This window comes from Argentina anserina, chromosome 5 (genome assembly GCF_933775445.1).
Source record: "Argentina anserina chromosome 5, drPotAnse1.1, whole genome shotgun sequence".
Classification (NCBI taxonomy): domain Eukaryota; kingdom Viridiplantae; phylum Streptophyta; class Magnoliopsida; order Rosales; family Rosaceae; genus Argentina; species Argentina anserina.
Window position 1 is genome coordinate 13,055,075 of NC_065876.1, and position 22,667 is coordinate 13,077,741.

General features: G+C 36.0%; 2 protein-coding genes across 3 annotated transcripts; one reads left to right on the forward strand and one right to left on the reverse strand.

Annotated features, from left to right (window-relative positions):
• Positions 1–13,737: 13,737 nt before the first annotated feature.
• Positions 13,738–16,258, reverse strand: LOC126795543 (wax ester synthase/diacylglycerol acyltransferase 5-like). Its single transcript, XM_050522362.1, has 7 exons — positions 15,995–16,258; positions 15,211–15,798; positions 14,966–15,032; positions 14,575–14,687; positions 14,236–14,445; positions 14,020–14,157; positions 13,738–13,905 (listed from the first exon to the last, which is right to left on the reverse strand). Exons 1-7 carry the CDS (start codon positions 16,256–16,258, stop codon positions 13,738–13,740), a joined length of 1,548 nt encoding a protein of 515 aa, XP_050378319.1.
• Positions 16,259–16,993: 735 nt separating this feature from the next.
• Positions 16,994–20,847, forward strand: LOC126794700 (uncharacterized). Of its 2 annotated transcripts, XM_050521470.1 has the most exons (5): positions 16,994–17,291; positions 17,369–17,510; positions 19,338–19,423; positions 19,620–19,781; positions 20,412–20,847. In XM_050521470.1, exons 1-4 carry the CDS (start codon positions 17,031–17,033, stop codon positions 19,764–19,766), a joined length of 636 nt encoding a protein of 211 aa, XP_050377427.1. In that variant the 5' UTR covers positions 16,994–17,030; the 3' UTR covers positions 19,767–19,781; positions 20,412–20,847. The 2 variants fall into 2 exon arrangements, with proteins under 2 accessions (XP_050377427.1, XP_050377426.1); XM_050521469.1 differs by lacking the exon at positions 20,412–20,847 and having other exon boundaries at positions 19,620–20,016.
• The last annotated feature ends 1,820 nt before the right edge of the window (positions 20,848–22,667 follow it).

The following is a 22,667-nucleotide window of genomic DNA, read 5'->3' on the forward strand; positions in this document are numbered from 1 at the left end:
TTGTGTGATGTTGTGCTTATATTTTTGGCTAGTTTCGAATTTGTGGAATACTCTCATGTAGTTTACAATTTTGCAGGATGTTATAAAGTAGTTTTGATTTCATTTTCTATGATTTCTATGTAGATGTCGTGAGTTTATAATTCAATAATTCAATAATTCTCTTTCTTGTGCGTTAACTATATGTAATTTAAGGCGCTAAGTTAGTTTTGCATATAGGATTCTTAAGTGTTTTTGTTAATTTGTTAAAGTAAGTGACATGCTTGACTTGTTAGTAATCACTAGGAATTAACCATGATCTGTTGTTATCTAAGATGCGCTAAGTAATTAGATAAGAAATGATTCAATAAAGTGGTAAGATTGAGAATGAGATGTTACTTTGTAATTTCTAAGTATGATTATCATGCCATGTTTCGAGTTAGGGATGCGCTAAGTAACCTAGTTCGGCATTAAGTTGTTGTTTGTTCACTCAATACTTGTCCGCTAAGACTCGGTGTTTGCATAAGATGAGATTATGATTTTGAAGCTACTTGTGACGTTTGTTTGGTGATGTTTATGTGTTGGTTGGTTGATCACATGTATATATTAGTTTATGTTTATTTTCTGTTTGTTCTAAAATATATCTCAAATCTTTTAAATTCTTATGAATTCGTTGTTAAATTTTTGTGATTCTTTACCCTGGTTAGATCTCCGGTTTGTGAACGATACCCTCTTGCTTTATACTACTAACGATGCTTACATGGTTAATATTGATCTCGAGTAATCGAACCGATCACGTTGCACAAAGTGCTCCTATCAACTACCCCACACTTTGCTTTTGCTAGTCCTTTAACAAAACAAAACAAAAACTTTATAAAAACACTGTTGCCCATAAATGATTGTTTCAGAATCTCATAACACATAGCTTTCAAGTTTAAACATTTGAATGTAAGCACATAAATTCCAAGCTTCATAAACATGCTTAATGGTATGAATAAGTCATAAACGAGACAATAAACAGTTAACATGTTTAGTCAATCTAATCCTCCTTACAAGGCATACTCTCTTCTTTTCACTCAGATTCATGACTATAATTCACACATAAGTATAGGCAAGAGAATAGATATTAAGGCAATAAATAACTTGCATATTTCATCAAATGAAAGCACTTTGTAAATATTTTTTTGGAAAACCTCATCTAACAACTAAGTGCACAAATGGACCAAAACCATATGCACAACTCTTGTGGTTATCTCTACAGACCAAGATTTGCTCATTTTAAGAATCATTAGGATAATTATACAATGTTAGTGTTTAGGCTTTGGCTAACGGCATGGAATATCAAGAAATCACAAAGGTCATCATATAGACTTAGCAGAGTAAACATCACTCTTATGACACCAAACACCATCAATGACCAAATATTAACAAGTTAGGCCCAATCATCATTTTATACACAAAGTGAAAATGGACAAAGATCAAATGAACATTTTAGACCTTAAATTACAACTCAATCCAAATCACAAACAAAAAGATAATATAACATTTTTTTTCGATCTCATTTTATTATTATTATTTTTTTCAATTTCCTTCATCATTTTTTTTCATTACTTTGCTTAAAAGCTTTTGATTTTTTTTTTCATATATCTTCCACCCCACACTTATTTTATACATCATCACAACATCATCTCAAAAAAGAGTTCTTCTAAGTTTATAGGACAAGGTAGAAGTTACATACTAAGCATGAAGATAATATAGGTAATGATGAAAATACTCAATGTAGGCTCAAATAAGGTTCAACTAAGGGGTCTCAAATATGACACATATAGGGACACATGGTTGTTTGGCAAAAGTGGTGGTATTCCTAGAAATGATCCATAAATCCCTTTCAAAGTCAGAGCATTTTATGACTTAAAAGTTTCAATAATCACAAAAGCTAGTTATAGTAAATTCTAGAATTCATTAAAAGCTATGACACATAGTTATTCAATATGCAAAGAATAATGAGGTTAAAAAACAACCACAAAATTAATTATTATTATATCTCATGAAGAAAGTACATATAGGCTCAAAAACTCATAGATTGTTAGACTTTCAACTAACTAAACATGTATGTCATATTATAATCATTCTATATCTCACATGTTCATACCAAATCCACATTATCGATGAAACTCACAATGTAGTTTTTATGGAATGCAAAACCATTATCTATGCATTTAAAGACATAATCATCATAGACTTTAGGGATATCCTAAGACTCAACTAACTCAATAAAGCAAACACATTTTTAACTCTTTATTTCAACAGAAACAAACAAACACAAAACAGACTTGTAAACCTACCCCACACTAGGAAAATTACATGGTCCTCAATGTAAGCTCAAAAGTAAGAATGTAATTCCTAAGCATAAAACAAGTTCACAAATCCAAACATATACCAATTCAACCATAAAAGTGAAGGGATTAGAAAATTCAAACTCCCGTAGACGACTCCTCTACTGGTACAGTTGAAAATGGGTTACCTCCCATGCAGCGTTTAACTTTTATAGTCCTTTAGCCTAGACTCTTCCACTTCTTTTCAAGTTTTAGGCGACGCCACTTGGAGTATTACACCTCTAAATTCGTGCCTCCTTGCTATATCAAAAATCAATGCATGTTCACTCCATTTTTAGACTGCATCGCATCAAAAGAAAGATGATTAGAAAACTGGAGATATGATCTCAAAGAATAAGTTAGTAAAATGTTAATGATTAAGTAAAAGTTAGTATGAGTTAGATTAATTGCAAATCATGAATCAAAAGTTAGAGTGTGGTGTAACTCCGCTTCTTGTAACACTTGCCGTCCTTCCAAATCATTGAGAGCTTCAATCAACTATTAATAATATAATTCTCCAACTCTTTCTTTAAAATCCACAACTGACAACTAAGTTATATAAAGACACACAAAATGTTAGTGGTCAAGTATAAAATGAAATAAAAGAAATGTTAAGAGTTGTATAAAGAATGAAATACAAGTATAAGAAAATAATGACTAAACTGTTCCGGGGGAATTACTATTCTACCCTTATGTGTGTCTTAGCCTAATAGGTTTCCTGTTATGAGATAGATTAGCATCTCCGTAATAGATTAGGACTCCGAATCCTACGGGATTGTGGTTTTGTAATGCTTATATATAGGCCCCCATATCATTCAATAATACACAATTATTTCATCTTGAAACACGTTATCACGCATTTTTCCCTAAAACCCTGAACTTTTAGAGTCCTAGAATTTTTTTATTTTCTCCACCGCCGGCCGCCGTCGTCTCCGGCCTCCAGCATCTCCTCGTCAGCGCAGCCCCTGCTCCCTATTGTTGCAGTGCCCCCGCTGCTACCCCCGCAGCCACGCATCGCAGCCCTTGCAGCCCTGCCTGCAAGCCCTGCAACCCCCCTGCACGCAGCCAGCCCCGCACGCAGATCCTGCCCTGCAGCCCCTGCTACCCCTGCACGCAGCCCCGCAGGGTCTCCTCCGCATTTCACTCCGCAAAAACATCTTTTTGCCCCGCAAGACCCAGCATCAAAGGATTCAAAATTGCTCCTCCCGCATATCTACGCAAGAAACGCGAACTGCACAAGTAAACTCTTCACTCAAGAGAAGCTACTCCCGTCTTCTCTACCCTTTTGGGCCTATGGTGACATTAGTGGACCCTATCCAACCAAATGCAGACATTTTTCGGTATTTTTATGGTATAGGTTAAGAGCATCGACGCGTTGGTCACACATTGCTTTGCTTTCCACAAAGAACGCTGCATTTGCTAAAGTTTTTGGCTATGATCATCATACTAAGGGCTCACCACCCTTCCCATCCTCTCAAATCTATTTGATTGGATATTGTTGGAGAGTTCACCTCCACGACTTTGATGATTTCATTTTGCATATCTACTGGGATCATCGTTGAACATATTATTTCTCATGTTCATTCACTACACGATCTAGCAGAGCTCGGACTTGGTTATGGGTACTAACCTTCCGATTTTTGCATGGATATATGTAATGATGTTGCATGCAGCGACACTTATTCGTTTTAGACCCACAACTTGCCAAGCATTTAGTGCGTACCAAATGGTTATTGGATACGATCCCAACGTTCTTTTCATTAAACGCCTATTTGATTACAGTTGTTTATGTGCCTCTATTGTAGTTATCTCAATGGGTCTACTTGAAACAATTAAGTACTCTGGTTGGTTATGATTTATGAATCACCAACACTTGTCCGCTATTTCCAATCTACAACCGTTGATCTCTATCCTGCGATATTATCAAACGGTCACTTTACAAGCTAATTCTTGATTCTCTATTCCGTCTAAGTATAGATGATGAAGAGATTCAATGAGCTATACATTCATATATGTAAGTGTTGTTGGGACACTATTGCTTTCATTATGATGTGATTAACTATGCGCCTATGCATCGTCATTGGACTTGCATTGCTCCATTGACATGGGTTTAGTTCTACACCTAGTGAACCAACACAAAACATATCCACACCAACCCCGCCAGCAGCTCCAGCAACATCAACGTATGCCTTGGTATAGCAGTCGACATTGGCAGCGTAGAGGATGCGTACGGTTTCGTCTCGGACCAAAATCAATCTTTCATTGGTCCATTCCCCCATCCCTTTGTGAAAGACACATTGAATGTGACAAATCAGAATCTGTTCAGTTTCGTAGGTCAACTTCAACGAGACCTATAGGAAAGCTCACTCAATGAAATATGGTAAATTGGTACCATCATAAAGGTCTATGTGTCTACTTTACAGGGAACCAACCATTTGTTCATAGCTATCGTATTGAGTGAGTTATGGCTGTTTTAGCAAAGTAGGACAGTTCTGTCTGGGAATTTGCGAGTCAGTCAACTTCGACAGAGCACTGTGAACTGCTCTGATCAAATTAGGTTGTGAACTTTATGTCATTGGAAATTCACGGGTGTCTACTTTCTAGAACATTTTACGGTTCACTGATACCTATTATGACAAATAAGTTATGGCCGTTTAAGTGAGTGAAGGTCATTATACCCGAGAATCTGATTTTCATTGCAAACTCTTGTTTTGAGTTGTTATGCAATCTTGTTTCCTAAGATCTAAGTTTGGCTAAGTATAGCATGTATGATCTAAGGATGTGTGGCTAGATTAATGATTAATCATTCGCCCTAGACTACGTTTGAGAAGTATGTAATGAATGTTGTATACGTTGTTTTTTGTACTCCATGATTATGGCACTAATCAGGGGGGAGTTGTTTCGTAAACTTCAGGAAGAGTCTACCTCACATGATCCTATCAAATGTATACGGTGCGTTGTGCTCTTTTGCCCTTCGATCAAGCTTTTGTTTTTACCCAAGAGGTTTTTATTTTGCTTGACAAGGTTTTTACCGAGGCAACGATGTGTGCACCATGCAACCTAGGCATGCGACACAAGGGGGAGTGTTCCGGGAGAATTACTATTCTACCCTTTTGTGTGTCTTAGCCTAATAGGTTTCCCGTTCGGAGATAGATTAGCATCTCCGTAATAGAGTAGGACTCCGAATCCTACGGGATTGTGGTTTTGTAATGCCTCTATATAGGCCCCCATATCATTCAATAATACACAATTATTTCATCCTGAAACATAAACTTTTTTTTTACAATTTAATTATATTTTTTTCATTTTACACTTTACAAAAATAAAAATAAAAGTATTTTTTTGTTACAATTTAATTTTTTTTTTATTTTACACTTTACAAAAATAAAAAAAATAAAGTAATTTTTTTACTATTTATAAGTATTTTTACATTTTTACCCTTAACAAAAAAAACAAAAAAGTAAAAAAAGTTTACAGAGATTTACTTTTATTTTTCTTTTTGTAAAGATGTAAAAAATACCTGTTATTTTTTAACAGAATGATACTGTTCACCGTACTGTTCATAAGAATTTATTTTTACAAATATACAATATAGTACAAAATTAAAACTTCAAAAAATTGAGATTTTCTCCGGCAACGGTGCCAAACTTGATGGGACGCGCAAGCGTCACACAATTAACCATGTAAAATGTCATCGTTGGTATAGAGTAAGCATGGATCGTTCAGTCTGGGGAATTAAAGGGAACTCTAAACTCTTAGTGTTACAAATAATGGGGGGTTTGAGATTGATTATTAACTACTAAAATAAAATCTAAATTACTATTACATGATCGACTTTTCTTTACCAAATTCACCAATGCACCACATAATTACAAGTTTGGTTCTAGCATGCATTATAATTCATTTGATTACATACTTTTAGACACCGATACAATTAGAGCCTTAGGGAAACATCTAGTCATGCAAGATTTCTATTGATGTTTAGGTTGACTTAGGACCTCACCCAAATTGCATGCATAAACAACATCAATTCACTTATTACGGCAGAGATTTGCTTGACCGTAACAACAACTATTTTCTATGCTTAATAAGAGTAACGAAGCTTACAGGAGGGGCGTGGTGAGGGAGTTGGATGCTTGTGAGTTCAGTAGAGATGAGATTACATGATTTGGGTGAGGACTAAGCCAAGGTGGGTGATGGTTTGGGTATGAGAGATAAACCATGCTCTCTTGCTTGAAGTTACTGAGTTTTCTCTTCTGGGTTGGGATGAGATCGGATCCTCCGTGGGTTGGAATCTCTTGAACTGAATCCTCATGAATCCCCCCTCTTTGAAACAACAACCTTCCCTCTTTATAGTTGGGAAGGGAGGATGAACCTTAAAGACCAATTGATCGGCTCGATTACTCGAGATCAATATTAACCCTGTAAGTATCGTTAGTAGTATAAAGCAAGAGGGTATCGTTCACAAACCGGGGATCCAACCAGGGTAAAGAATCACAAACATTTAACAACGAATTCATAAGAGTTTAAATATTTGATATATGATCGGATCAAGAACATAAAAATAAATCCTAAACTAATATATACATGTGATCAACCAACCAACACATAAGCAATTACCAAACAAATAACATAAGAACAAAGGTAACAAAATCTACTCTCAATCATGTTCATGCCGTAAGTATCATAGTTCATCTTAAATTCGATCATGCATCAAGTTCCTACTTGATTCCTAATACATGGATATTATCGAGGTCAACTACTTGTCTTGCTACGAAATCTAACATACCAATTCATCATGCAATTACGTATCACAAAGAGAAATCAATATGTTTAAAGCATTTATCCAATGTCGAACTTAAGATCATAATCGGTGGAGGAACAAAGGGAACAAACGATTAATCAACTACTTGTATCAAAATCGTTTTTAACTTTGAATGATTAACATATGCGACATCAACAACTTGTATTAATCACACATGCAATATAAGAACACACCGAAAATTAATTAAGAACATAAATTGAAACTCATGGCATAAAACCTAAAATCATTGAATAAAAATCGAAAACCTTAATTCATCATGTCATTCGAAAATTATAAATATCTCATAGACAAGAATAAAAATAACTTTAACAAAACCTAAACATAAATCATCCAAGAACAAGAACATAAAAACCCGAAAACTAAACATGAAAATCATAGAGTTACACTTTATAATTCTCCGCCAATGTTCCTTACAGAGGTAGCACGAGATGTTCAAGAGTATGGTATCCTAGGCTTCCAAGCTTTGGACAGAAAATATGGTGAAGGGTGGTGAATTCGGATTCTATGATGCTTGGTGAATGAAAGTGTTTGGGCAGAGCTTTGGCAAGTTTTGTGAGCCAGGTTGATGATCATTTTATGTAGAAATGAGGTGCTATATATAGAGGAAGAAACCCAAGGGAGGATGGCCACAAAGTCCACAAAGTTGAAACCAAATTGGTTGAGGTTTCCTAGATTCGGCAGATCTGACCTTTGTCCCTTGTTGTGGCCATAACTTTCCCTAGAAAATAGATATTCAGAGGATTCCAACTGGCAATTTCAACTAGACTTCCGTGGCTTTTCATCCATATATCATGCATTTTCTCAATCATTTTGAGCTGTCCAGGGGAGCCCGTCAAAGTTGGATGATCTGCACTGCCAGAATTCTGATTTCTATAAGGAATGCATATCTTTTGCATATCTTCTTCCTCTTTTAATGCTGATTTCTTCTGCACTAATTTCTTCCTTTGAATTAGGGAGGCAGAAAAAGTCTTAATTGTTGCAGCCATGTTTGATTTTTCTTACCTCTCTTCATTAATTTTGTTGCATGCCTTCTTTGACTTTCTTGCCTCTTCTCATTTAATTTTCTGCATGCCTTCTTTGACATTCTTTGGTGCAGGGATTTATGGAGATTCTGATACATATTTGTGCTCTATATGCAGGAGAAACAAGGTCCCAAGTTTCCCTCATAGCCCTTGGATCAAAAGCAAATCAATGGCTGAGATAATTCCACCGAGCTCACTGGACCTCAGAGAAATTATTTGGTCATATCTCCATGTAGGAATAAGATATTGATTTGATTCTAAATCCTACAGAAACTAGACTCACATAGCTTTCTATCCATATAAGGTACGTCTTCTAACTCGATCGGAGCTATCCAGGGGACCCCGTCGAAGTTGGACTACGAATCTTGACAGCATTTTCATTCTTGCATGGATTGGGCTTTTAAGTGTATCTTCTTCTCTTTCCTTGTGGAACTAGGATTGCTTTCCTTCTCCAACATGGATTTGTATTTCCTAATAAGAATAAGTACGTTAGAAACAAAGAAATACGAAAGGATGAATCCTACTCGAACAAGGAATCATATCTCAACAAGGATTATTAACACTTAGCACGATTTCATCATCAATTCATTCATAATTGATATAAGCTCTACCTAGACACTTATTCATATAAAAGAAACTAAAATATACTAAATAAGAGGTAACAAAGAGTAAGAATAGGGCATAAACATATTAAGAACGTCACACTTTGTGCTCCTATCACCAATGGTCCTCAAGGCTTCTCTTCATCTCGGATGCGTGGTCTATGGATAGGGGCGGTGATGGTAGGAATAGGTCGGCATCTTGGTGCTGCTGTCACCAACCAAAGATCATGAGCTCCTTAAATCATGCTCAAAAGAAGTGTGGGGATAGGAAATCAAAGAGATCTTAGAAGATCTAGGCATAATTGCCTTTCTCTGATTTTCTAGTGTTGCCAAAACTAGCCAAGCACCAATCCCAGCAGCAAAAGTGGTAGAACGTGTTTGCCAAATGGGGATGAAGCAACTGAAATGGGAAATGGATATGGGTTATGTGATGGGTTTTGGGCCAAAATGGGCCTTGGCTTTATTGGGTTGAAGATCAATTTCTCTACTAGCCCAATGTCGAATTTAAAGCCATATAATGCATGAACTTTGGTTCCCAAGCCAAAAATTTATTTACGTGCTCTATTTCGACGATGGGTCTCACAAGCTCCGTTTCCTTCCATACCACGACCCTCGTATAAGCCCCAAAGCGTAGCTTGGGTCTATAAGAATTTGCTTGACGTGTTTTAATTTATGCTTGGCTTGATATTAAGCTTGGCATGATTTTAGGACTGTTGTTTCAGTTCTTCGCATGTCGTGCCTTGACTTTGGACTTGTGGAAAAAGAGACATCAACACAAGTACTTAATGTTGTAAATATATTTTCAATTTGATAAACAAGTTCTCCATCTAATAAATTTTTTCTAATTATAATATTTATATCTCTACCACTCAATTACAATAATTATAGTAAGTGTGATCCTAAATTGTAATTTAAGTTCTAGTTAGTATAACTTATTATATGAAAATACAAGTTATATGGTTTTTGAACAATTTTTCATATCAACAATGAAAGTGTTGTTAATATGATAAATTTTATTTACACATGATAACTTTTGATTGGATAATTTGTTAATCAATTCAACAAATTTCCAATTTATTAATTTATTAAAAAAATGAAGATACGGGATACATCCCAATAACATAGATGATGCATTCTATATTCACCTTATAACAATTTGATTTTAGTTATAGGTTTGTCCTGGTTAACATTTGGCATGGGGTGTAACATCCATCAAGATGAGATATTAAAGATATGTAACGAGGTTAAGAGGTTGCAGTTCGATTAAAAGAAGTAGGAATATGAAAAAGAGTTGCCATATATCCAGTTATCCACAAAAGAAAATAGGTAGGCCTATAAATTCGAAAGGCACGAAGCCGAGACAAAGAGGATTAGTGTTGGTTACCGCATCCGTTATGATTGGTACAACTCTTCAAACCCTTCGACTGAATTTAAAGGAACAATGATTTTTGTAATATCTTAATTTTAGTTCTTTTTTTTTGTTAATGAATGTAACTAATGCGAAGGATATCCATGCCTTTTTCTCTCTGCTAGGGTTTCCCAGCGTTTGAAAACATTCGTGACTTGAGTGATGGCGGCGACAAAGCTTCCTTCTTTGATAGGAGCATGAAGTGCTTGTCTTTCAGTTCAAGACTGCGGAGGTTAGAAATCGGGTTCTTTCTGGGGGACCTTGATTTTATAATAACTCTATGTTAGTGCTAGTAAAGTATGATGGCATCCTTGATATTGGATCAGTGTCGTTGTATTCTTTTCCATTGTGGGTGGCAGTTTGAGGTTTGCCTTTTGCGATGCGCAATGATAATGTACTCACTTGAATTGGTCGAACTCTGGGCGAGTTTGTTTGATTTGATCCGGTGGTGGCTCATAGCAAGGATTTGGTGCAACGAGTCCGGATTCAACATGATATTCGTTGGAGAATCTTACATCAACGAAGGTTTGTATTCACTCTGTCGGTATCAGTGCTCTTGGATCTCGATTTCGAGAAGTGTCATGGCATGTGTAAGGCGTGTGGGTTTTTTGGTCCTGGCGGAGGGGGTTATGATCGATTGATGGAAGTGGAGATGGCATGTCTCTTCGGCACTCGATCGACATCAGTGGTGATTGAAGTGCTGTTGGTGGTGATGGTGTCGTCGAAGTTGAGGAAGGTGGCCCAAATGAGGAAGGGTTGCCAGCGGTGGTAGCGACGGAAACAGTTTGCTATGTTTTCGGGGATGATCCACTTTTCTCGGTGGAAACTCACCCTCATATTGTGGGTTTGACTTTGGATCATGCTGAGCTGGCTACTGGGCTTGCTTATGGGGAAATAGGGCATGGTGATGGTGGTCAAGCTATTGAGCTGTCATCTGTTGGGGTTCAAAGTATTGGGCTCGTGGATGGGTCTAAACTTGTTAAGGTACCGATACAGGGGCTTACTACTTCTCCAGCGCTCAAGCATATTGCTAAGGCATTGGGTTTGGTTGAGATTCCGGGTGGTCTGTTTGCTCTAGAAAATTATGAAGAGGCAGATACAGGGATAGGGAAGCGGAGGAGAGGTTGTTCGCCAGGATCAAAGAACAAGGATCCTTCCAAAAAGAAGAAAACTGAGGTTGCTGCTCCTAATTTGCTTTTTTGTGGTACTCCAGTTAGCCCTGACTGTAAGGGCAATGACAAGAATTAGGAGATGGTAAGGTGCCTATTGCTATGCTGCATCGTAAAAAATGCATTATAGAATAAAGTCAAGTTGAATTTTTAATGAGTAGTCTTATGCTATGTACTATCGTAAATGTCTCTCACAACTTCTTGTTTGTTTGTAGATGATAACGAAAGGATTTGTAATGGTTATTCTAGCTTTTTCGACATTAATTAAAAAAAAGTAGCTAGTGGTTTCCTTTCATAAAATGCGAAGGATATCTTGTGTTTATTTTTCAAAACAAATTATTGTATTCTAAAAAAACTTATATTTCTAATTTTCTGATGTGACATCTGTCCACTCTAAGAAACCTCCTCGCAATCGAACTTTTAGGTTTATTGATTATCAATTCTTACATTAGAAATTTGGACAAATAATACACTTATCAATAATATATTATTTGTGTTTGTCTATATGTAGTATTTTGTCACTAACAATTGCTATATATCGAAGTTGAACAATTAGCCCCATTGGCTCTAATCCAGTTCTTTTGTTACAACTTTCCAAATAATGTGTGATTGGAATTGGTCGATAAAACAAGAGTACATGTGGTTTCTATGAGTTCGGTCACGTCACACTTTACATGAAGAAAATGGCGTGAATGTTTCTCAGGAGTTTGAGGATTGGATGTTGGAGTACAAACGCGCCTACTCAAGCAACGAATAGAAAGAGAAACGCTTAGTCATATTCAAATCTAGCTTTGAGCGCGTCCGAAACTTCAACAAACATAGCAACAAATCATTTTCCTTAGGAGTTCGGTCACGTCACACTTTACATGAAGAAAATGGCGTGAATGTTTCTCAGGAGTTTGAGGATTGGATGTTGGAGTACAAACGCGCCTACTCAAGCAACGAATAGAAATAGAAACGCTTAGTCATATTCAAATCTAGCTTTGAGCGCGTCCGAAACTTCAACAAACATAGCAACAAATCATTTTCCTTAGGCCTAAACTACTTTTCGGATATGACCAATGAGGATTTTACTACTAATTATACTTGCAAATTCCAAAAACCTAGCAACACTACTACTTCTAATGTACCTAGCTTCTCTCTACTTCTTATGCTATCATTTATGGGTTATATTATATAATATAAACCATATGGTATAGGAAGAGTTCATCAAAGAACCAACCCATTGTAGATTGTCATCTTAGCAATTGGTTGGTGGGAGGAGTATAAGACCAATCAATTAAAACTCCAGTATAATAATAGAGAAAGTCCTTTTAGGTGGTGTAAATGTGTAATCCGACTACAGGGGTGATTAAGCTAAACGTGTATCTGCTCACGATCAAATGGAGGTAAGTTGATACCCCAACCAAAGTTTTATATCAACTAGAGTTCATATGGGGATATGAGTAAAAATGTTTGTTTTCAATAAATTGTCTGACCTATCAGCCAAGGATGAGAATCATTAGGACACAAAAGGATTAGATAGAGCGTTACACTTCAATTTTCAACGACAACAACTAAATCGCCAGTTATTCATCAACACTAGCATGGACGTATGAAAAACTATCCTAAAAGAACATAACATCACTCATGTGAGTTTGATAATATATAGACATATAACAAAAAAACATAAAAGAGCTAGACCACAAGGATGAGCCAAATATCACCATCAACCAATGAAACCTCAACTTCATTCTAATATACGTTTTGTGGGTGCATGTGCTACTGTACAACTCAACAAACCATTTGAAATTCTAATTGAATACATTTAGATTTTTATAGATAACTAAAATTGAAAAATCTGTAGTGAATACATCTAGACTAATAAATTCTACGGATTTTTCTAAAACTCTCACTAAATCCATATACAATGCATCCTTCTATTTTTTTTTATAGAAAACTCATAAATTAGGTAATGAACATAGGGCCTCGATCGAAAAAATTTCACACTAGGCCTTTAAATACAATGGACCGGCTCTATATATGCTGAATGCCACAACCATATCCTGGTTTTTGCATCCCTTTCGGAATCAATATCCATGCTAACTTCCTCATTCAGTGTTTCTTGTCTAAAGATTTGGTGTAATATAGTGTTTTTTTTTGTATATATTGTTTTATGTTGTACTTGTCATGTGGAGGTGGATATTATTATTTTCTCCTATGTTTCATTCTTAAGTGTTTATTGTCATTGAGTTTCATTAGCTCAATTCATGTAAATATACATTTATTGTATAACAGCAAGTGTAACATGTACGCAAGCAAACACATGTCCAAATTAACTCTCTTCAACACTTCAATCCAGAAACACAGCAAGAGCTAGCCTATTTCTTGGCAATGGTGAGTCCTTTGTCAACAACCGCATCGCGGATGAGTTTGAGTGAATCCGCTAAATCATCCAACAATTGTTCAGGATCAGGATATACATCCGGGTCGGCGGATATGCAAATAGTCATTTTGTCAGCATAGCTTTGAAAATGCAAATGTGCAGCCTGCTACCAACAATGAGCAAAACTTGAGAGCATGAAACAATATGAGAATAATGTTATTGATCATATGGTCTTGATAAGTTTAGCAGATGAAACTAATGCACAGATAGAACCTACTTGTGGATGTCCGTAAACATTAGAAGCAATATATTCAACTTCATGATCGTAATAAGTGATTTCTTCAACTGGACCCATCAGGCTTGAGAATGATAGTGTGGAATTACAAAGAATTTTGTGTGCTACAGCTCCAGCTACCTATAAAACCATACAAAAGTATCTGTAATATATTGTGAAAACAGTATAAACGAACAGACAATAGATTATGAATTCTACCTGAGCTCCAAATAGATTGACCAGAATATTGGCACATAAGTATGTGAAAAAAGCTTCAAGAGAGTGTTTTTTTCGATCAATAAGTGACTTGGCTCCACGAACATATTCCAAAGGGTCATCTTGCAGAGCAATGGTGAAGGGGAGAAGGACATTTCCAATTTTATTGCCCCACTTGTTCTTGGAATTCTTAGCCATCATATCTGCCAGATCCTGTTACATAATGTAGTTAAATAACAGTAGAGAAGAACCATTGATTAATTTGTGTAGTGACAGTTATATTCTCAACATAGCATATATAGAGATTGATGGGGGCTAGCAAGATATAAATGGATCGATAACCTGGATCCCAACAGCTGGTCGTAAATTCATGAGAATATTTGCTCTAAGGCGGATGCCTTTCGGAAGATTATTGTGTCCCTTCTGCAGTGCTCCCTCATCCTTCTGATATTCACCTGCTGCTAAACACAAATTGAGTTATGCAGTGTATATGTTTATAAATATAACGAGTCATCTTTACCATATAATGAGTCAGTTAATTACTAATGAGACTGTCCGACCTTTATGTTCTAATGAGTTTGTCCTAAGGTACTACGGTTTGTTATTCAGGTACTAAAAAGTTCTTATACTAATGAGTTTTTTGTTAAGTAGTATAAGTGAAAGAGGAAGAAAGCTATACATTCTTTTATTGTTAAACAGATAGAGTAAGGCAGTCCAAGCTTAAAGAACTTACCATATCGTCTGTTCAAATACCGCGAGAAACCTGCTTGTGTCACTCCTAGTATAACATCATTGATAGTCTGGTAAAATTAGACAGAAACTAGATATGAGCCTCATCAGATTACATGTTTGATTTCTAATTTAAACTTTGCTGATTTATGTTGCATATATGATTGGTGACCACAGTCTGGTAGCTCAATTAGATACTGAGACTACAAAGAAATTTCTACAGATATATATATGGTTTAACATATATACCATGTTCAAAGCATTCTTCACTTGCTTGATGTGATCCAAACTCACTGTCCGGTGCACGAAGCGCTTGGTATTAAACTCCACCCCAGGTGGTCCTCTCATAGGAGTGTTTGTGTCTTTAAGAACTAGAGCAGTGGCTAAAAATATCAGAACATCAACAAGAGTGTTCCTCATCAATGTGATTGCTGACCAAATAGTCAATAAGAACCTCCAAAACATGCTCGAATCACTTGAAGAACCATCCTCCTGTTTCTTCTTGGTCGGAAGCATAGGCAATGTATCAGGGTCCGAACTTTTTCTGCTACAAGCTAGTAGAAGTGACAAGAGGGATGCACCATCCCCCATCGAGTGATGAACCCGAATCACTGCAACAGCTTGGGCATCAGAGGTTTTGACATTGATGATATGGACTTCCCATAGTGGCCTGGAAAGGTCAAGAGGGCTTGTGGTAAGGTTAGAAATGTACTGATCAACAAACTGATCAGCATCCTCCATCTCCCAATCTACTTCTGGGACAATGATATGGTCTTCAATATTTAGTGTAACTCTTTCCCATCTCTTTTCTTCACCTAATACTTTATCCTCATTCACCTATTAACAAAGTTGTTAAGAGTGAAAACAAATATAGTTCATGTACTTCAGATTGCAAATAAGAACCAACAAGAAGTGTTACTAATTCAGCCACAGATGTCCAGTGAAATCAAAATTTTGAAATCGCAAGAACTAAAAATATGTAAAGAAAACAAATCCAGCAGAAGTAAGTAGAGGAAAAACGAATGTGTAGTACCAATCTGCTAGAGAAGCGAGGATGATTAGGAAAGTTTTTCATCAGGCCAGCTTTAATAGTTTCCACATTTATCCTAGTTTTGGTGCCCATTCTTACAACAACATAACAACAGAATTTTGGTGAATGAAACAAACGTGCTGCCGGGCTTAGAACTAACTGATGATCTTTATTGGTGAAATAATCATCATCGAATGCTACATTTTCGTGTTTCCGATTACTAGTAGGCTCCTTCTGGTTTCCATTTTTTCTTTTCCTCACATCCATGCCTTCAAACATGCAGTGCTTAATACGTGGGAACTGATCGATATGGTGAGCAAGAGAAATTATATAGAGGGACCATGGTTGTTGGTCTAACATTATTAATTAACTACCTAAAATTCTACCAAGAACAGCGAAAAAATATGGAAATGCAAAGCTTCATGCAAACTCGACAACGATCATTCTGGGGAAACTTTATACGTTGTCACTAGAGCTCTAATTCACACAAGAGTTGTGAGTCTCACTGCCTTACAGATAGGTTTCTTTAATTTGTCATTGCCAACATGATAACCTCATTCAAGGTTTTATATATTGAGTTAAGGGATACAGTTCTCTTTCTTCTTTGAGAAAAAGAATGGCTCACACACTATATACTCCAAGTGAAATGTCAATGACAAATCCTAGACACAAAGACCATGTACAGAACAAGAACCTAGCAGGTAAACAAGTGTCACTAGGCTAGAATTCATTTAAATGAAGCCTCTTGCAATTTGAAACAATTTGAAATGCTTAGAGAAAGGTTGCGATAATGAACGATATTTAAGGTCGGAGTTATATTTTACGATTCATATATTGTTATTGAATGTTCGTCAAAGAAAATACTCATATCTTAGTTCTGTGTTGAGATCAAGGTTTTTATCGAAACTTTTTTTTCTGAAAAAAAATAAAAAAAATGTTGTGGGTTATAATTCCCATTGAACTTTCTCACTCTCTAATAAACCTCTGATCGCTTTCTCTCTCAATCAGAAAAACCATTCATTCCCGGAGATCCCAAAAAATGAAGGGCGACTCTCTGGCACCGGGACTGGTGATATCCACGACGGAGCCGATCCTCTCCTTCCTCGCCTCGGCCTCCACCGACCCACACCTCTCCAAGGAGCTCCAACAAACCGCCGCCCAGCTCTCCTCCAAATCCAACGTCCCCTACCGCGCCGTCCGCGCCCTCTGGGTCGCCTCCCACGCCTCCACCCGGCCCCACCTCCTCCACCTCTTCTCCGGCTCCGGCTTCGTCTTCACCAGCCCCCCTCCCCGAGAGAAGGTCACCTGATCTTTTGATTTGAAATCAGACATTGAGAGAATGTGAATTTGGAATTGAATTTGAAGTTGAATGTGCAGAGTGAGGAGTTGAAGGCGAGGCTGAAGAAGCTGGCGGAGATGTCGGAGAGGAGTGCCTATGCAGAGCTGGTGAAGGATATAACGCCTCGAAAAGACGACGCGGCGGAGCCTTTCTCGAGTTACAAGGATCAATTGGGCTTTGGTATGCCTAACTCATGCACCATATCTTGATTGTTTTATGAAAATAAAAGGCTTTTATTTTGCGGAATGAGGGATTTTTTGCAATTGATGATGAGGCAAAAAGCTTGTTAGATTTAGTTGAAAGGATTAGTTCTGTCATTTAGGTGAATACATGATTTTGTGTTAGTTCAGGTTACAGGGAACATAAGATCAGCATGGTGTTTTGGAGTTGGAGCCAAATTGGGTTGTTATCGGAGTCTAGAAACATAACATTTTTAGAGAGAGACTGGGATGCTTAGGTTTGTATCTACACAATGTACGGTTTATTTGAATATGACGTGCGAATTGAAATTAGATGGTGAGAAATGTCCAGTTTATTCTATACGTTAAGCTCTATAATGTCTGCTACAAGCACCTTTTTCGGCCTTATATAAATATGGGTGAATTGTGATGGTTCCCTTGGTGTTTATAGAAAGAGACCTTTTACATCAATGGTTCTGTTCCAAGGAGCGCATTCATATAATTTGTTTTTAGTTTTATGCTCTCCTTTTTTTTTCTTTTATGGTTCTATCGCCCCGTGTGTACATTTTCAATATAAGGGGCATGTATAAGTTTCATCCATTCAGTATGAATTTTGAACCAAGTTTTAATGGAAATAGAGGAATGTCTTTATAGAAGCAAGATGTTTGATACTAGTTCAGATTACTGCAACATGACTTAATATAGGGAACTTTTATTTTGTGTATATGAAGGCATTTTGTTCTACGTCAGGATGGTATTAGATCAGAATCCACAAATCGTAAGATATATGTAATCTTCTCATGATAATTGAGATTGGCTGATAAAAAAGTTAAACAAAAAACACGGAACTCTACTCTAAATGTTAAATGGGAGCTTTATTATCCAACACTAACTTTATTCTTGTGCATAGGAATTTGCATATTCAATTTCAGAATAAATGTTGAATGACTAAACTCTTAAGGGGCTTGCTATAAAATGCCTCCTTTTACTTCCGTTAGCATGTAAATTTCGCTAATTAGTGATCCACTGCTAAAGTATATGTTCCTTTTTGAAGAGCAGGTAAAACAAGTTTCATTATTTTAACTAATTTATGCTGCCAGACCTATGCAATCTAAGAGTACATACTCAAAACGGATGGCTTTGTTGATGTTTTTTTTTTTCACGTTTATCTCTACCCGAGTTCTGACTTCAGAAATCTTAGTGAGCTTGAATGAAAGAAAGGCCTTGAGTGGTAAAAACTTTTCTTTCTTTGTTTACAAGTCTTTTCAATATCTAGTACTCATGTTGATGTCTTTTTCTTTTTCGAGTGGTTACATTACGAACATGATGTGTAAAAAAACCTGTAAAATCTGGTTGAAGACTTCGGATCTAGAATAAATGGGGAGGTTTGGTGGTGGAATGTAATTAGGAGTGTTCTAGGAGACGTATTCTGAGGGGAAAACTGGTGATCATATGGGACTGATTCAGGCGTGTTGGATAATTCATCTGCACTTGTTTGGATTTTGGAAAAAAAAAGTGTGTAGGATTCAATAACAAGTGCAGGAAATCTGATATATTTTCAATAATTTCACTCTACTTGTATCATTAATCTACTTGATCCCATTTCAATGTCTGTTGAGATTTATTTATATCCTTTTGGTATTTATGTCTCTAGTTTTCATATAGATCTTAATTTTTTCATGCAAGTTAACATCTTTACTGTTCATTTTTAATGCTTTCCTTCAATATCTTTATGTTATTGTATATTTCTTTTGTTCTCTATTTTTACATGTTTCCTAGAAATATATTTGGATGGTTGGCAGCTCTAATCAGTTAAAAACTCCTACAGGTTTACACGTAGTGGTGACCATGTTTACCGGCTATTTGGTTGGATATGCTGCATTCAGAGCATTGTTTAGCCACAGTCCTGTGATGGTATGCATTGACAAATGACCAGTGTGACTTATTTGCTAAATTATTCTTAAGTTATTAGGTTTCGTTCCACTTTTTCTAATATTAATGAAGATGAAGGGTTTTTTCTCAGTTCAGAATGCTGTCATATTTCTTTTGTTTGTTTATCGCTCTTTTTAGTATTATCAAAATTGACTGAAATTTTATATTCTTATTTCAGAATGCTGCTGGAGGGATTCTTGGATTGGTCATTGGCATGCTCGTAGAAACACTTATTTTCATAATTCAAGCTTCCCGCTATGATATTAAATCAACATCAACTTCAACTTCAACTTCTTCTACATCCAAGCTAAAGAAAAATCAGTAGATTTGGTCTTTACAGGTATATTTTTGTTCCAAATAAATATGAAACATGTAAATAGATTATTTTGGTAACATACAAATGTCAAGACTACGCACAAGATGATCATAGCAGCCATGAATGTTAGCACATTTGCAAAGTCATGATCCATTGCAATATGGTTGTAAGGTTGTTAATAGAATGTATCGTGTTTCTAGAAGTTAACTTGTGATCCAACCTCTAGAGTGGTTACAGATTATTATAAACTTCTGTCTGGCTATAAAGAGCACAAAAACAGAAATCAAGTGTATAACAAAGATGGTATCACTTTCTCTTTTCATGAAAGTGGAATTGCATCTTCTCGTGCTTATCCCAATCTCTTATCCAGCCTCCTATCTGACAGACAAGTTGTCAACATCTTTTAACTGATATGTACTAGAAGTAGCTGAATCACCTTATCGATAATGGATACTGATGCGGACAGTTATACTAACATCTAAGGGTTGCAATCAATATTTTTGGACTATCTGTTTCTGAAAGCATATCTCTTTACACTTGCAATCATGGTGTCTTTTTTTAATTTTAATCTGCCATACATCTTGAAACTTAGTTTTGAAGACGAAAATAGTGAACACGACATGCTAATTTACTTTCTCATGTTCTTGAAACCAGGTACTATTGTGCATAAAGAACTCAAGACTCCTAGTTTGCTCTATGGGAAGCTTGTGAGTTCCCATAGATTCTTGTACTTCTAAATATTGATTTTAGAGCTGATTACCAGTTGCTAGACATCATGGGTGGTCATTAGGATTGATTGAGTTTCGTTACGCCGTGTTGAAGGCAGAAGGGAATCATTTGGGGCCAAATATGAGGGTGAATTTATGTGTGTATATTTGGTGCATGTTTTGTTCTAGTACAAAAGAACTGTGTAGCTTTCTTTCTTTTTTGGCCAGTAATTCTTGTATTCTGAAGAAAAATAAACATCCAGATTTTGTTCATATTATTCAGTATGTAGTCAGTACCCCATTATTGGACACAATGTGATTATTGTATTCAGAGTATGGCCTATTTGGCTGTGCCTTTCTACCGTGATACCAATTACATGTGGATCAATACAGGAGGAAAAACTTTGATTTTTCAAGCAGCTGAAACATGTAGGTCAAATGTATGTCTTTCCGTTCTAAATGGGAAGAAGGCTCTTCTTCTCTCGATCAAAAGTCTCGGTCACATGAACCTAAAACAGATGAGGTCCTATTACTTGAAGACAATGCTGAAGGAAAGATTGATCAAAACGAAGCTGCGTGCACAGCTGTGGGAGATATTTTCTTCAAAGCAGATTAGTCCAACATAGAAGATTAGATCGACTAATTTTAAACATCATATTTTCTTGTCTTCTTATCTGAATCGGAAAAGGGCTTCTCAAAGGTCTTAATCACATTCACTGATGCGCCTGATACATATAAGGTGCATCTACCTATTCTATAGTGATGTACTTCAAATACAGTACAAAGGCTCCTATTTCAACAGAGACGATGACATCTAAATGTTAACGAAGGATGTGCTCAGTTTTCTACTAGAAAGTAGAAGAGGTTTTTTTTTTGTCTGATCTAACTTGTCCACCACCTCATACTAATGCGAAATGATCGATGTTTCTATTCAGTAATGACTGTGATCTCGAGGACTAGTAAAGAAGTTGAACTGTGAAGAAGAGACTCGTGCATGTTTAAAGTTCACTCCAGTTATTACGCCTAAGGAGGATGTACGTCTGGGTTTCTGATGCTACTACTGCTTTTCATTCTCACATTTTCAATTTTGTTTTTTTTTTTTAAGTTGCACATACATCTGCTTCATCTTTCTTCTCCACTTGATAAATTTGGGTAAAATACTAATATTTCTCAAATGTTACCCAACTTGTAATCTCCAAGGAGGAAGAAAAGATGATGCAATTGAATATCCCGGATAATATCATTGAACCCAGAAAATGCTCAAATTTGAGATTGGATTTAAACCCAGCAAAATTTATGAGTTTCGCTTGTAGTTTAACAACCCAAAATTACAAGGAGATCGATAGATGTATGTAGAAGAACAAAAACCAAAGCAGAAAATGACGATATGAATTTATTAATTAAAGATAAATCAGGAATGAGATCTTCATTAGAAATGGGAATTTACTTGATTAATCACCAGACTCACCATTTTCGTCATTATATTTCTTCTTTGAGAAGATTATTTGAGAAGTTTTGTAAACCCAGAATGGAATCTGCTGCCAAATCAAATTGGGGAATGCAAAACACTAATTCTAGGTTGCAAAGATTGGATATAGCAGGATTTTGGATCAAAATTTGAGATTTTAATCAAAACGTGAATGGAGAACGAGTTGAAAACCCAGAAGGTTGCAGAGTTCCAAATGAATGAGAGAGAGAGAGAGAGAGAGAGTTATACAGAATGGAAGTAACAAGCATGGAATTTTCTTGTTATTTTAGTTGAGGAATTTTTCAGTCATTCCGGGGCAATGTAAAACCACCGTTCTAATCATCATTTAAAACTTAAAATTTAATGCATGGAATTTTCTTATTTTTTTAGTTGAGGAATTTTTCAATCATACAGGCGGGGCTGTAAAATTACCGTTCTAATCATCATTTAACATTTAAAATTTAATTTAAAAAAAAAATTATATTTAAACTATTTTTTAAAAAATTATTTTAAGTTTTTTTTTCTAAAATCATACGCCATACATTCTAAATCTTGTTATCTTAAACCATAAACTCTAAAATTTTCTAATTTAAACCCTAAATCTCATACTCTAAACATATTTTAAATTTTAAATTTTAAATCTGAAATTCTAGTTCAAAATTATTAATAATTTAATACACATAAATATCATTTTATAAATAATAAAAATATATAAAATAATAATTTTAATATAAT